Source organism: Amphiura filiformis, unplaced genomic scaffold (genome assembly GCF_039555335.1).
Source record: "Amphiura filiformis unplaced genomic scaffold, Afil_fr2py scaffold_96, whole genome shotgun sequence".
Classification (NCBI taxonomy): Eukaryota; Metazoa; Echinodermata; class Ophiuroidea; order Amphilepidida; family Amphiuridae; genus Amphiura; species Amphiura filiformis.
The window spans coordinates 78610-91184 of NW_027305560.1; the positions used below are offsets into that span (position 1 = coordinate 78610).

The window sequence follows — 12575 nt, forward strand, 5'->3', positions numbered from 1 at the left end:
GGATAGCATTAGAATACCTAGCTGGGGGTTTACGTTTTCTCGTATTTTTGTCCTTCGATCACGTATGCCACTCGGATGCCACTATGTGTTGCGACAGACAAATTATAAGATTTTTCTCTTTAGTGTGAGTATGCATCTTTTGAGATTACCAGCATTTCTGACAATTAAGTCAGCACCAAAAGAACACGAAATGAAAATCAAAGCAGGGTTTTCACTATCTGATTCTTTTATTGAGTACAGTACCGGTATTGTAGGAAAGTCAGTTTTAGCATTAATCTGGAGATTGGTATTTCAAGATTAAGACATTCTAATACAAAACTAATTGTTTCTTTTCATCATTAATTTTAATGGGGCGCTGAAGGGTAGGATTAGTGTTTCTTACTTACGTGATTTTTAAGATTACCAGTTTGCTTAAAGCATTTCTGACAATACTCGCACTGGAAAGGTTTCTCTTTAGAGTGAGTTCTGATGTGTCTTTTAAGATCACTATTATGTGTAAAACACTTCTGACAATTTTCACACTGATAGGGTTTCTCTTTAGTGTGAATTCTGATGTGCTGCTTGAGATGACTACGTGTTACAAAGTGTTTCTGACAATACTCGCACGGATGCGGTTTCTCTTTATCAAAGTGAGTTTTGATGTGTCTTTTGAGATGACTATTTCTTTTAAAGCATTTCTGACAATACTCACACTGATAGGGTTTCTCTTTAGTGTGAGTTTGGATGTGTCCTTTGAGAGTGCCAATTCGTGCAAAACATTTCTGACAATACTCACATTGATAAGGTTTCTCTTTGGTGTGAGTTCTGATGTGCACTTTAAGATGACCAAGTTGTGTAAACCATTTCTGACAATATGCGCACTGATGGGTCTTCTCTTTCGCTTGAACTATCGTGTACGTGTGTCCTTTTAGATTGACAGATTTCTGAGGATATTTACACCGAAGTGTCTCTCTAGTCTTTCTGATTCTAGCAGCTCTAACATATTTGATCATATGTCTGTCAACGTGACCTTTCAACTTATTCAAAGAATAGAGGTATATTCCACAAAATTTACAAGTGAATGGTTTTAAGAGTCTAACGTTAATTTTACATGTGTTCAACATTGTGTCTTGGGGTATATAAATATCATTCTATATTCAGCATGGACCAAGTCAGTTCTTTGACTTCTTTCCCAGTTGTCTTCAGTAAAGAATCGGACAAGACAAATCAGGGTTGGTACCTTACTGTATCCTGGTGGTGATGATAGAATTGTACTGCACACTAACAATCACAGCATCTGAAAGATAAAGCTTTTTCGGATATAAAATATATCTATTAATGACAAAATTGGTGGCGCTATTTAGTTACTGGAAGTTACCCTTTCAAGCTTTTAGTACAAATAATTCCTATTATTGTTTGATAAAAAATATTTGTAAAATTTTATTTGTTGCTTGTTTCACCTATTCCAGCTGTTTTAATGGCGGTATTAATCACGAAACCCTTGCAAATAAAGAAATATGATTTAGGATAAATAGCGCCATCTATAGTTTGCATTTAGTTAATAATGAAGCCAATTCTATATACATCAAACAGCTGTGCACAGTGTCGGACTGAAGATGTGTTTTCCAAATTCAGACTAGTGTATATCTAAGGGGCTGTGCAATAATTATGAGCTCTGGAGGGAGGGTAAAATTGGGGGGCAAGAAATTTTGGCAAGCCAAAGGGGGCAAGCAATTTTGGCAAACCGAGAGGGGGAGCAAGCGATTTTTGGCACGCATTCACGGGGCACCTTTTAATAAAACGCCCTAAAAGGCTTAGGAAAACAGTGCGAAACGCTTAGATATGCAAATTTTCATGCTTTCAAGCTCTTGTGCAACATACATTAAGGTTTGGAATTTGGGATCCCACAAATTTGGGATGTTCGAGGGGGGCAAAGAATTTTTTGGCGGGCCGAGAGGGGGGGGGCAAGCCGTTTTTGGCGGGCCGAGAGGGGGCAAGCCATTTTTGGCGAGCCGTTCAGAATATTACCCCGGGGCTCATAATTATTGCACAGACCCTAATGGTCTAAAGAGTACCAGAACAAGCAAAACATTTTTGACAATACTCATAATATCGTTAGGCTTTCTCTTTATTTTAATTCTCTAATATGTTTTAGAAGAATAAGCACATTTTTGACAATACTCCTACATACCATTTAGGGTTTCATTTATGAGTTAATTCCAATGTGATGTTTAAGAATACCTACTAATGTAAAACATTTGTGACAAAACTCACACTGTGATCGTTTCTTTTGTGTGAAATCTAATGTGATCTTTGAAAGTAAATGTACTAGTTTGTGTTAAACATGTTTGACAATATACTGATCTAGTGTTTTTAGTGCGCGTTAAGATGTGTTCATTGAGATGGCATTTCTGACAATGCTCGCACTAGTAAGATTTCTTTCCTTGTGAAATTTTCACACTGAAAATCACACCGAAACCCATTTTTATCATTACTCAAGCCATTTTCAGTGTTACTCTTCAGTGTGACTTTTGTCCAGGGCCCGGGGGGGGGGGGTCCACTCTCACACAAAAGTGCCTCCCACCCGCGTCTGAACACCTCTGAAATGCACCCTTAATGGCAAATATTCACATAACCAAATTGCACCCCTTAATGGTGAAACACATGCAAAATCGTACCCTAAATGGCGTAACACATGCAAAAACCATACCCTAAATGGCGTCAACTGAGAAATATCTATATTGATACCCTAAGTGGCGTAAACAGGGAAATGAGCTTAATTGATACCCAAGGTGTCTTTTTGATGTTGCAGACATACAGATACTGAAGAAAACATGCACAAAAGTAACAAGAATCCGGGGTCCAGGGATTATTTTTCATAACAATAGCATGGTCTGACACCTTTCAGTGTGATTTGCACCATTTCAGTGGGATTAGTGGCCTGCACTCATTTTCAAAAGTTTTGTATAATTTCCAGTGTCACTCTGCAGTTTCAGTGTGATTTTCAGTCTGAATATCTCATAGTGTGAGTTCTGATGTGTCATTTGAGATTACAATTTTTAGTATTTTGAATAAAGCATTTCATACAATACTCGCATCATCGGATTTCTCTTTGGTGTTAGGATGAGTCTTTGAGTTCCCAGATTCTGCAAAATGTTTCTAACATATTACACTAATAGTTTCTCTTTAGTGCGAATTGTGATGTGTCTTTTGAGATGAACGGGTTGACAATACTCACACTGATAGTATTATTTATGAGTTAGGATGTATGTTGGTTGAGATTACTAGAGTGTGTAAAGCATTTCTGACACTACTCGCACTGGTAAGATTTCTCTTTAATGTGAGTACGGTCGAGGCGTCTTTCGAGATCAATATTTTGTGCAAAACATTTCTGACAATGCAGTGTTATTTGTGAGTTGATGTGTTCTTTTTGATGACTAGATTGTATAAAGCATTTCTGACAATACTCACACTGGTAAGGCTTATCTCTTAGAGAGTGTGAGTTCTGATGTGTTTTTTGAGATTACTAGATCGTGTGAAGCATTTCCGACAATACTCACACTGATAGGGTTTCTCTTTAGTGTGTGTTAGCATGTGTCTTTTGAGATGACCGGGTTGTGCAAAGCATTTCTGACAATACTCGCACTGGTTAGGCTTCTCTTTAGTGTGAGTTCTGATGTGCATTTTGAGATGACTACTTCGCAAAAAGCATTTCTGACAATACTCGCACCGATAAGGCTTCTCTTTAGTGTGAGTTCTGATGTGGTCTTTGAGAACACTAGCTTGTGCAAAGGATTTCTGACAATGCTCACACCGAAAAGGCTTCTCTGTAGTGTGAGTTTTGATGTGTTCTTTGAGATAATAACTAGATCGTGTAAAGCATTTCTGACAATACTCACACTGATAGGGTTTCTCTTTAGTGTGTGTTAGTATGTGTCTTTTGAGATGACCAGGTTGGGCAAAGCATTTCTGACAATACTCGCACCGATAAGGCTTCTCTTTAGTGTGAGTTCTGATGTGTTCTTTGAGATAACTAGATCTTGTAAAGCATTTCTGACAATACTCACACTGATATGGTTTCTCTTTGGTGTGAGTTCGGATGTGTCTTTTCAGATCATAATTTAGAGTAAAGCATTTCTGACAATACTCGCACTGGTAAGGCTTCTCTTTAGTGTGAGTTCTGATGTGTATTTTTAGATGGCTACTTCGCACAAAGCATATCTCACAATACTCGCACCGATAAGGCCTTTCTTTAGTGTGAGTTCTGTCCATGTGGTCTTTGAGAGCACTAGCTTGTGCAAAGCATTTCTGACAATGCTCACACTGATAGGGTTTCTCTTTAGTGTGAGTTCTGATGTGGCTTTTCAGAGTACTCGGTTGTGTAAAGCATTTCTGACAATACTCGCACTGATATGGTTTCTCTTTGGTGTGAGTTCTGATGTGTTTTTTCAGATTACTATTTAGTGCAAAACATTTCTGACAATATTCACACTGATAGGGTTTCTCTTTAGTGTGTGTTAGCATGTGCCTTTTGAGAGGACCGGGTTGTGCAAAACATTGCTGACAATACTGGCACTGATAGAATTTTTCTTTCGTGTGAGTTTTGTTGTGTGTGTGGCCTTTTAGATTGACAGACTTCTGAGGATATTTAATCCGAAAAAGTGTCTCTCTAGTCTTTTTGATTCTAGCAGCTCTAACATATTTGATCATATGTTTATCCACGTGACCTTTCAATCTATTCAAAGAGTAGAGGTAGATTCTACAAAATCTACAAGTAAACGGTTTTAAAAGTCTTACATTCATTTTAAATGTGTTCAACATTGTGTCTTGGGGTAGATCTAAATATCATTCTATATTCAGCAGTTCTTTCCCCGTTGTCTTCAGTAAAGAATCGGAAAAGACAAATTAACAGTTGGTACCTAACCACGTTGACTAATGATCACAGCATCTGAAAGGTAAAGAATATCATATTCTGAAATTATTACTTGTCTGTATGGAATTCGTTTTTGTATTTTTTGTATAAAAGATTAATACCAAAATTCCTGAAACGGCTGTGAAGTTCGCAACTTCCTGTTGGTTTTCCGACACTATTTTTTTACCAATTCTTTCAACCTGACTTGCCTTGCCTTGCCTTATGTTTTTGTCTTTAAGACGTATTGGGTGTATTCGGCCTTATCTGTCTGATAAAGCTACATCATGTCTTGTCAATTCAATTATTACATCACGTCTTGACTTCTGTAACTCGTCCTTGACTGGTATCACCACTGACCAACTTAACAGACTTCAAAGGATACAAAATTGCGCGCCCGTTTAATCATGAAGAAAAGGAAGTATGAGCATATCACCCCGTCATATATGAGCTTCACTGGCTGCCATTAGAATTTCGGATTCAGTATAAGTTAGCTGTTCTTGCTTTTCGGCACTTTGAAGATACTTTCCTTAGGCGATGATCTCTGGAGATCTGAAGGGAGTCGTGAAGGGGAAGAGTGTAGATTTCGGCGGAAGCAGTATCATTAAAAAAAAGAGTAAATCTAAAATCGGCTGGTGAACGCTCCTTTCATTTCGCTGCCCCGCTGTTTGGAACTCGCTTCAAACAGCCTCCATAATAAGCATTCGCTCACGCAGTTCAAAAAGCAACTTAAAACTCATCTTTTTCTTCGTGCTTTTCCGGATTCACATATGTAACTTGTTTGTCTTTATTGTTTGTGCGCCTGTTCTTTTGAAGATTGCGCGCCTACTAAGAACCCTCCATTATTATTATGTTTCCCTTTCGCTCTCACTCTATCAGTCTTATATGTGATTGGTAACGCTACATCAAATAAATACCCAGTGAAGTGTGGAGTGCCCCAAGGTTCTATTGTTGGACCCAATTAAATCTGTATATATATATATACAGAACATACAGCTACTATTCAAAAAGCATGGTGTTGTTGATATGGTATACGTTGTAATGACACACAACTCTGCTTCATTTGATCCACCATCCAAAACAGACTCGGTTTACACAATAAAATGATACTAAATGATGAGGAAAATGTTAAAAAAATCAGTGTAAATAAAATTTGCGATCAAGATTGACTATTACCTTGACTTCAAATGTAATTGCTTTGAGCATAACAGCTAGGCAGGAACAATTAGAAATTGGGGCTTGGTGGTGTCTGTGGTGATCGTACAATAAACATCAAAATAACAAAGTCACACGATTGATAACCATCTGCAACAAATAAAAAAATGACGGATATATTTAATTGAGAATTCCTAAAATACAAACAAAAAACCTAGGTACTTGTTTTCTTCATAGGTTTCATTTGGTATTCAGTTGGGCATAAACACAGATATTGAATTCTGTACCACTTGAATAAACATTATGAATAGAAATAATGAGCATTAAAGTTTCATCATTGTGGAAATCATCATATACTGAGTGGCTTAGGCAGGAATTTAGTGGGGAATTTCAAGTGCAGAAGCAAAGAAAAAATTTTGTCCCCACTGCATTTGTCAATTCTTTGTCCCATTTTCATGACACTTTATCCCTGTTGTGGGGGATTAGGGGTGGGGGACAATTTGCTGCTCTGTCTTCCCTGGCTAGGCTCCTGAATAAACTAATATCTGTTCTGTTCATTTCTCCTCCATGATTTTTGACAGAATGCTCACTGGCAAAAAGTTGGTAAATTAATGTCAGTTTGTAAACTTGTAAACCTGTATTTAAATTTCATCCACTGTATCAGGGTGAGATGTAAAAAGGGTTGCTAATGCAAAATAACAGAACCGAGTGTCTAAATTGGTAAAAAGAGGTAACCTATAGTGGCGGATATCGGAGGACCTGGACACGTGCCACCTCCTAAATTTTAATCATATTTATTCACCAATCTTTGGATTTGCGACTTTGGCCTGCGACTTTCGGGTGAATATCCTACAATATAGTATATCCTTGGAATATCCCTCGGGCTGCGCCCCGGGATATTCATCGGTTCCAAAGGCAAAATGTTTTTAATTTTTTCACAATGCCTTCCAAATAGCCGATGCACAGTTATTTAAAGCCTCTAAATAAAGGAAATGATAAGTAATAATAATTAAAATGCCTCTTTTAAAATCTTAGACAGCAAAATACGAGTTAATTTAATTGTGAAAGGGCCTTTGATATCTCTCTGATAAATATCCTGAAAGTAATAGCCATTTATCTGTTTGTTATGGTTTGTGCTGGCTGTAATGACATCATTACGCCTTACGCATTAACAGACAGACACGATCCGTTCAATAGAGAGATTGCGATTTTCCAAACGCCGACGTAGACCGTAGATTTTTACGTACATTTTAAAATACGTAGGTAGGCCTATGCATCGCGTGAGGCCAAATCCCGGGGGCCACATACCTAACAAACGCTTGTGTGGTGACGCTATGTCCTATATAGTCAGTCATCTGGAGATTTGTTTTTCATGCAATCAGCCCAGGGTCACTCCTCCCCAGGGGCGGATCCAGGATTTCGAGAAAGGGGGGCACTCCTGAAAACTAAAAAATGTAAGAAATGGCCGCCAAGCGGCATCCCAAGCGTTCTTGCGACAAAGGGGTGTCTGAGGGGGATGTGGCCAACTCAGAATTGAGAAACTTTTGAAAAATGAAGACCCAATTGAAGCCAATTGGTGGACCATTTTGTCATTATTATTGTGTAAAATTTTACTTTGAAAAAGCCTAAAATTTGCGAAAAGACGGCCCAATTAAAGCCATTCGTGGACAAGTTTTGACTTTGTGTATAGATTATTGCTTTATATGTACCCATAAAGTTGTGCAACATAGGCAGCGGGTGTCTGAGGGGGATGCCCCCCTCAGAAATTCGTAGGGAAACACTTGTTCTCTACTAGGCCTAGACACAAGGTAAAATCAGCATATTGTAACATGGCACATACGTTTTAATGCTATGTTCAGTCCAAAATGTGAAATCGCAATATCATTCTGACCGCTGTACCTTTATTATAATGATTTGTTATGTCCAAAAAGGTACATTTATAATAATTAGACTTTCCTTTGTATGTTCATTATCCTTGACTGTCTTTAACGTATGGACAAATTTTGTGCATTTTCAACGATGTATCTACGTTGATTTCGCATGTGGATAATCATCAAACCTGGCTAAATATGTGACCTTGCATCGATACAGGAGAGTGGTTTTGAATAGATCTACATCCATCCGATACCTACGTTGTAGCAATCTCTCTGCTGAATAATCATCACGATCAGCGTTTGAAATAAGGTGCGTCCTTGCGTCAAATACCCGTGAAAGTAGACGCAGACCCGCAAATTTCCTACGGTACGGGTCCGCGTGACCCGTAAACATTGAACCAAGCAAAGAGCAAAAAATCCTAGTTTAGTTGTTCCACTGGAAAATCTGGTTCACATAATATGTCCAGCTCCCTGGGTACACTTTCATTTTAGTTTCCCATCAAGTTTTCAATCCAAGTTTTCAATTTTCTTGAAAATTAGTGACGACTGAGGACCCTTGGAAATTCAAAGGCAAGGGTCCGGGGTCGGACCCCTGAAAATTGGTGAGGACCCTTGAAATTTCAAAGGCAAGTGTCCTGAGGATGATGATCCTAGTTATTGTTTTTCTTATTTCAAGGCCAGGTCACGATTCACTTACTTGCTTGAGAGGTCTAGGCAAGAATTTGCTCACCGGTACCGATAGCTTCACATTCAAGGCTATAGAGCTACCATTGCGTTCAAAATCTAGTCGGATTCGCTGAAGCATGACTGCATGACCCTGTGTAAAGCAAAGGAAATTCAGAAGTAAACACAGGGGATCGCATCAAAAATGTTGCTGATATTTTAGATTGTTCAAAATAAGCTAAAATTAGTTCTAAACCTTAAACATCATTTTCCGAGGCGCAGAAGTACACCAAATTGGTGTTTATGACCTTTGACATTCTTTTGTGACATCGTCTTTCAATTCACGCCGAGTGTCCTTGACAGGCTTGACTATATGATTCAGTGGTCATGAAAGAATTCAAAAGATAACCTCTGCCCCAATAATCCCAAGCTATTGTTTGAAACTGCACTTCGGAAGATGTATGGTAAGAACTCAGTCCTCAAATGATAGTCATATATATATATAATGCACAAATCAATTGTAGTCACGGCCCCCGGTGGGTTCAGTTTGTATAAAGGTAGGACGTATGACCGTTCCAGGATTTGAAAATGACCCTATTTCACGGGGAATCGAGGACATTTGCAGCAATTTTACCCCCTATTTTGCGCGAGATCAAGGAAAAGTTGCCCCCAAATACCTCCCCTATTTTTATCATTTTGAGGACGATTTTCATTTCACCCCTTTATTACGAGGAATCAAGGACATTTTCCGAAATAAATACCCCTATTTTTAAGATTTCAAGGACGCTTTTGAATTTACCCCCTATTTCACGGGAAATGAGGACAATAACGAAAACTGTAGCGGTAAACGCGACGAAAGTCCTAGAAATACACCCTATTTTCCATTTCAAGGACAATTTTGCTCCAAAAAACCCTAATTTGGACAATCACGAACAATTTTGTCCTCGAAAATTCCGCGGACATTTCTTGAAAAGTACCCCTAATTGGAACCATCATGCGTACACATTGTCAGTGAAGACTGAACCCACCGGGTCACGGCCCCCAGGGGCCTGGCAATATCAGGGTCCGAGCCGGGACTTGGCTGGGGATGTAACAGCTCAATGTGTCCCCGCAGTCTTGAGGGACGTAGTGGGGAGTGTACGGGATGTAATGCCTCTCAAACAGGCCGGGTGCTAGCCCGGGAGTGTACCCGGGACGTAATAGAAGAGTACTCACAACTGTGCCGGGTCGTATGCGGGGGAAACACTCGCGGGGACTTCGAACATGGTGCCCGGGGCTAGGGGGGCGGGGACTTGGCCGGGGATGTACCCCGGGATGTACACGGAAATAGTGCCCCGCCCTGCGTGGACTAAGCCGGGACTGTAACAATCTAACATGTTTGTATAAACAGTTTCCAAAATTACATCCCCGGGTAGGTCCCCGCTGGGGGGCCGGGACTAAAATTGATTTGTGCATAATGACCAATACAATAGATAAGGCCCATGAAAGTCAATTCTGAGGTTTTTTCCCAGGTTGGTGAGGTGACTTTTTCATTTTTCCATCAGATTTCATTATTGACCTAAAGTGTGTGTTGATTTAAAGCCACACTCATACATGTTATTTATAAACATGTTTTATATGGGTAGGGACTAGAAAAGTTAGAAAAGAGCCTGGTTATGGTTCCAAGTTATAAATTTATATGTTTTACAAACAAAAATATATGTTTCCAAAATAAAACTGGTGAAAACACTGATACTTTGAAAATAATGAATGATTTTGGCATTGTTGAAAATTTGAGCGGGTGTTTTTGGTGTCCAAAAAGTGACGCGGGCGGGGGACGATAAACTCAGAATCGACTTTCACGCCCCTTGAAGTTGGAGTGACTGACTATCATTGAGGACCGAGTTCCGCAGTCTAAGCTAAAATAACTATTTCCTCCAAATTCAGCATAACAAAAAATTGCACCGCTTTCCGACCAAAAAAATAAAACGATAGCAAAGCACTCTAGCATCGAATGCGTAACTATCGTGTGCAAATTCGAAGCTAGATCGAGTTCTCAAGTATCAAACATGATGCTGTAAAACAATGAAAACTATAAGCTTACCAAATTTTCACGTACTGGACGATCATGTTGACAGCCAGCCCAACCATGATCAATTATTATTATTTAATTTATTATCAATTTACCTGCCTCCAGAAGTATAAATGAAGAAAATAAAAGATTAGCGCATCACGAAGTTGGCGAAAGTTAGGCTGTAATTTTGCAAGACAAAATGTAAACACTTGTGAAGCTTTAGTGCAAAACTCTCAACTCGCTCTGCTCGCTAGCGGATTCAGTCAATCAATTGTTTGGTCATATGGCGGCGCTCTATCAATAAGGGCAGGTTTAAGGGAACACACCACTAAATAAAGGGACTGTTCATAAATACTTTGGTGGGGGGCCTGGAAAATGTTTAGGGGTAATAAAATTTTAGGAGTCCTGAATAGGGGGTGGTTAAAAAGGTGTTGGGTGTATGAACAGGGGGGGTTAAAAGTTTTGTGGCACGTAGAGGGGGGGGTAAAACTTTAGCAACAAATGTCCTGAAGCAAACTAAAAATAGCCTGAAATTTTTTCGCGCGCTACACGGGCAAATGTTCCAGTAAAACCAGAATTATGTAAATTTGATAAGTCATTCAATAGTCAAAGATATAAAGTATGAAGTGTTAAAAATTATCTTGTTGCCTATAACTTAATTTTGAGGTATGTGTCAGTTCCTTCTGGGCTGCTCTTTTACACAGGCATGCCTGTTTACACTAAAAAGGTGCAATATCTATGTTCTTCTTTAGTGTTGACAATTTTTACAATAATATGTTTCATGCAGTACAGATTATTAATTTATTATCACTATACAACTAAATCATGATTTACAATCACCAGGCAGAGGTAGCTTAAGAACTGGGGGTACACGTTTCCACCCTCTAATTTTTGCATGGAGGACATCCCCCTAAAAATCCTAGTAAGAGAAAAAAAAACAATAAAAAATGTAGATATTTATATAGCGCTTTATGCTGTAAACAGCCTCAAAGCGCGTACATTTATTCCGCCGTCATTAGAATATGTCGGAACCACGTTTGCAGCCTACAAGTGGCGCAGGGTCCATCAGTACAACGACTGTGACTACCCCTAACAGCTTCCCGTTGCACCTGGGTGGGGTCCGAGGCAAGCGAGGCAAGCGCCTTGCCCAAGGGCGCAACAGGTACGGTGATGGGACGGGGAATCGAACCCACGCAGGTCAAGCAAGCTCTCAGATTATTAGTCCAAGGCCGTAACCACTGAGCCACGGTGCCCTCAATAATTGCCCAATATAATGCAACTTTTTTTACCACATCGAAAAGCATCGTGTTTTGGGCCCAAATAGAGTAAAATTATAAAATGTTGCACTTCACGATCACACGAACTGGCCCATCAAATAGCGAAACACACCATTTCGGCAGTAGCGTATAGCCAGGGGGAAAGTAACCCCATGACAAAGATGAAAGAAAAAGTTCCCCTGACAAAAAATGAAAGATAAAACCTGGAGGGCAAAGGAAAAGAAAAGGGGCAAGGAGCCCCTTTTCCACCCAAATTCACCCCAATCATGGGCCAAAATAGTGTAAAATACAAAACGTTTGCGCGCTGTGTGCGAACATTGTCACAATGAAGGCATTTTCATAGTCCCCATCATGGGCCAAAATAGTGTAAAATACAAAATGTTTGCACATTACGCACACATATCATCCCAATAAAACCTTAATACTTGGAAGCTCAAATACATGAAATGCTCCAATAGAGTCTCTCTAAAACAAAACAGGTATATGTATTTGCAACTGCAATATTTTTTTTCAGCTGTGCCCCTGAAATTTTATTTTGCCCCCCCAGTTCCAGTAAAACCACAACAAAATATACTCATCCCCTGACCCCCTAAATTTCAATGCTTCCATCGCCACTGATTCCAATCATAAATGGATGGTTTTTATATAATACTGGGTTGCATAAA

The 12575-nt window shown here is 39.3% G+C and overlaps 1 protein-coding gene across 1 annotated transcript; it reads right to left on the bottom strand.

Moving 5' to 3' along the window:
* Nucleotides 1-228: 228 nt before the first annotated feature.
* Nucleotides 229-10870, bottom strand: LOC140144908 (uncharacterized). Its single transcript, XM_072166709.1, has 5 exons — nucleotides 10747-10870; nucleotides 8615-8734; nucleotides 6065-6193; nucleotides 3475-4927; nucleotides 229-1130 (listed from the first exon to the last, which is right to left on the bottom strand). Exons 4-5 carry the CDS (start codon nucleotides 4798-4800, stop codon nucleotides 369-371), a joined length of 2088 nt encoding a protein of 695 aa, XP_072022810.1. The 5' UTR covers nucleotides 4801-4927; nucleotides 6065-6193; nucleotides 8615-8734; nucleotides 10747-10870; the 3' UTR covers nucleotides 229-368.
* Nucleotides 10871-12575: the final 1705 nt, after the last annotated feature.

Bases quoted from the DNA above. Each gene is read 5' to 3' on its own strand.
- LOC140144908 (XM_072166709.1), bottom strand. From the start codon at position 4,800: ATGTTGAACACATTTAAAATGAATGTAAGACTTTTAAAACCGTTTACT. The intron at 1,131-3,474 runs CTCTAAGAGATA...TGCTGAATATAG, and splicing joins AACACATCAGAACTCACACT to AATGATATTTATATACCCCA.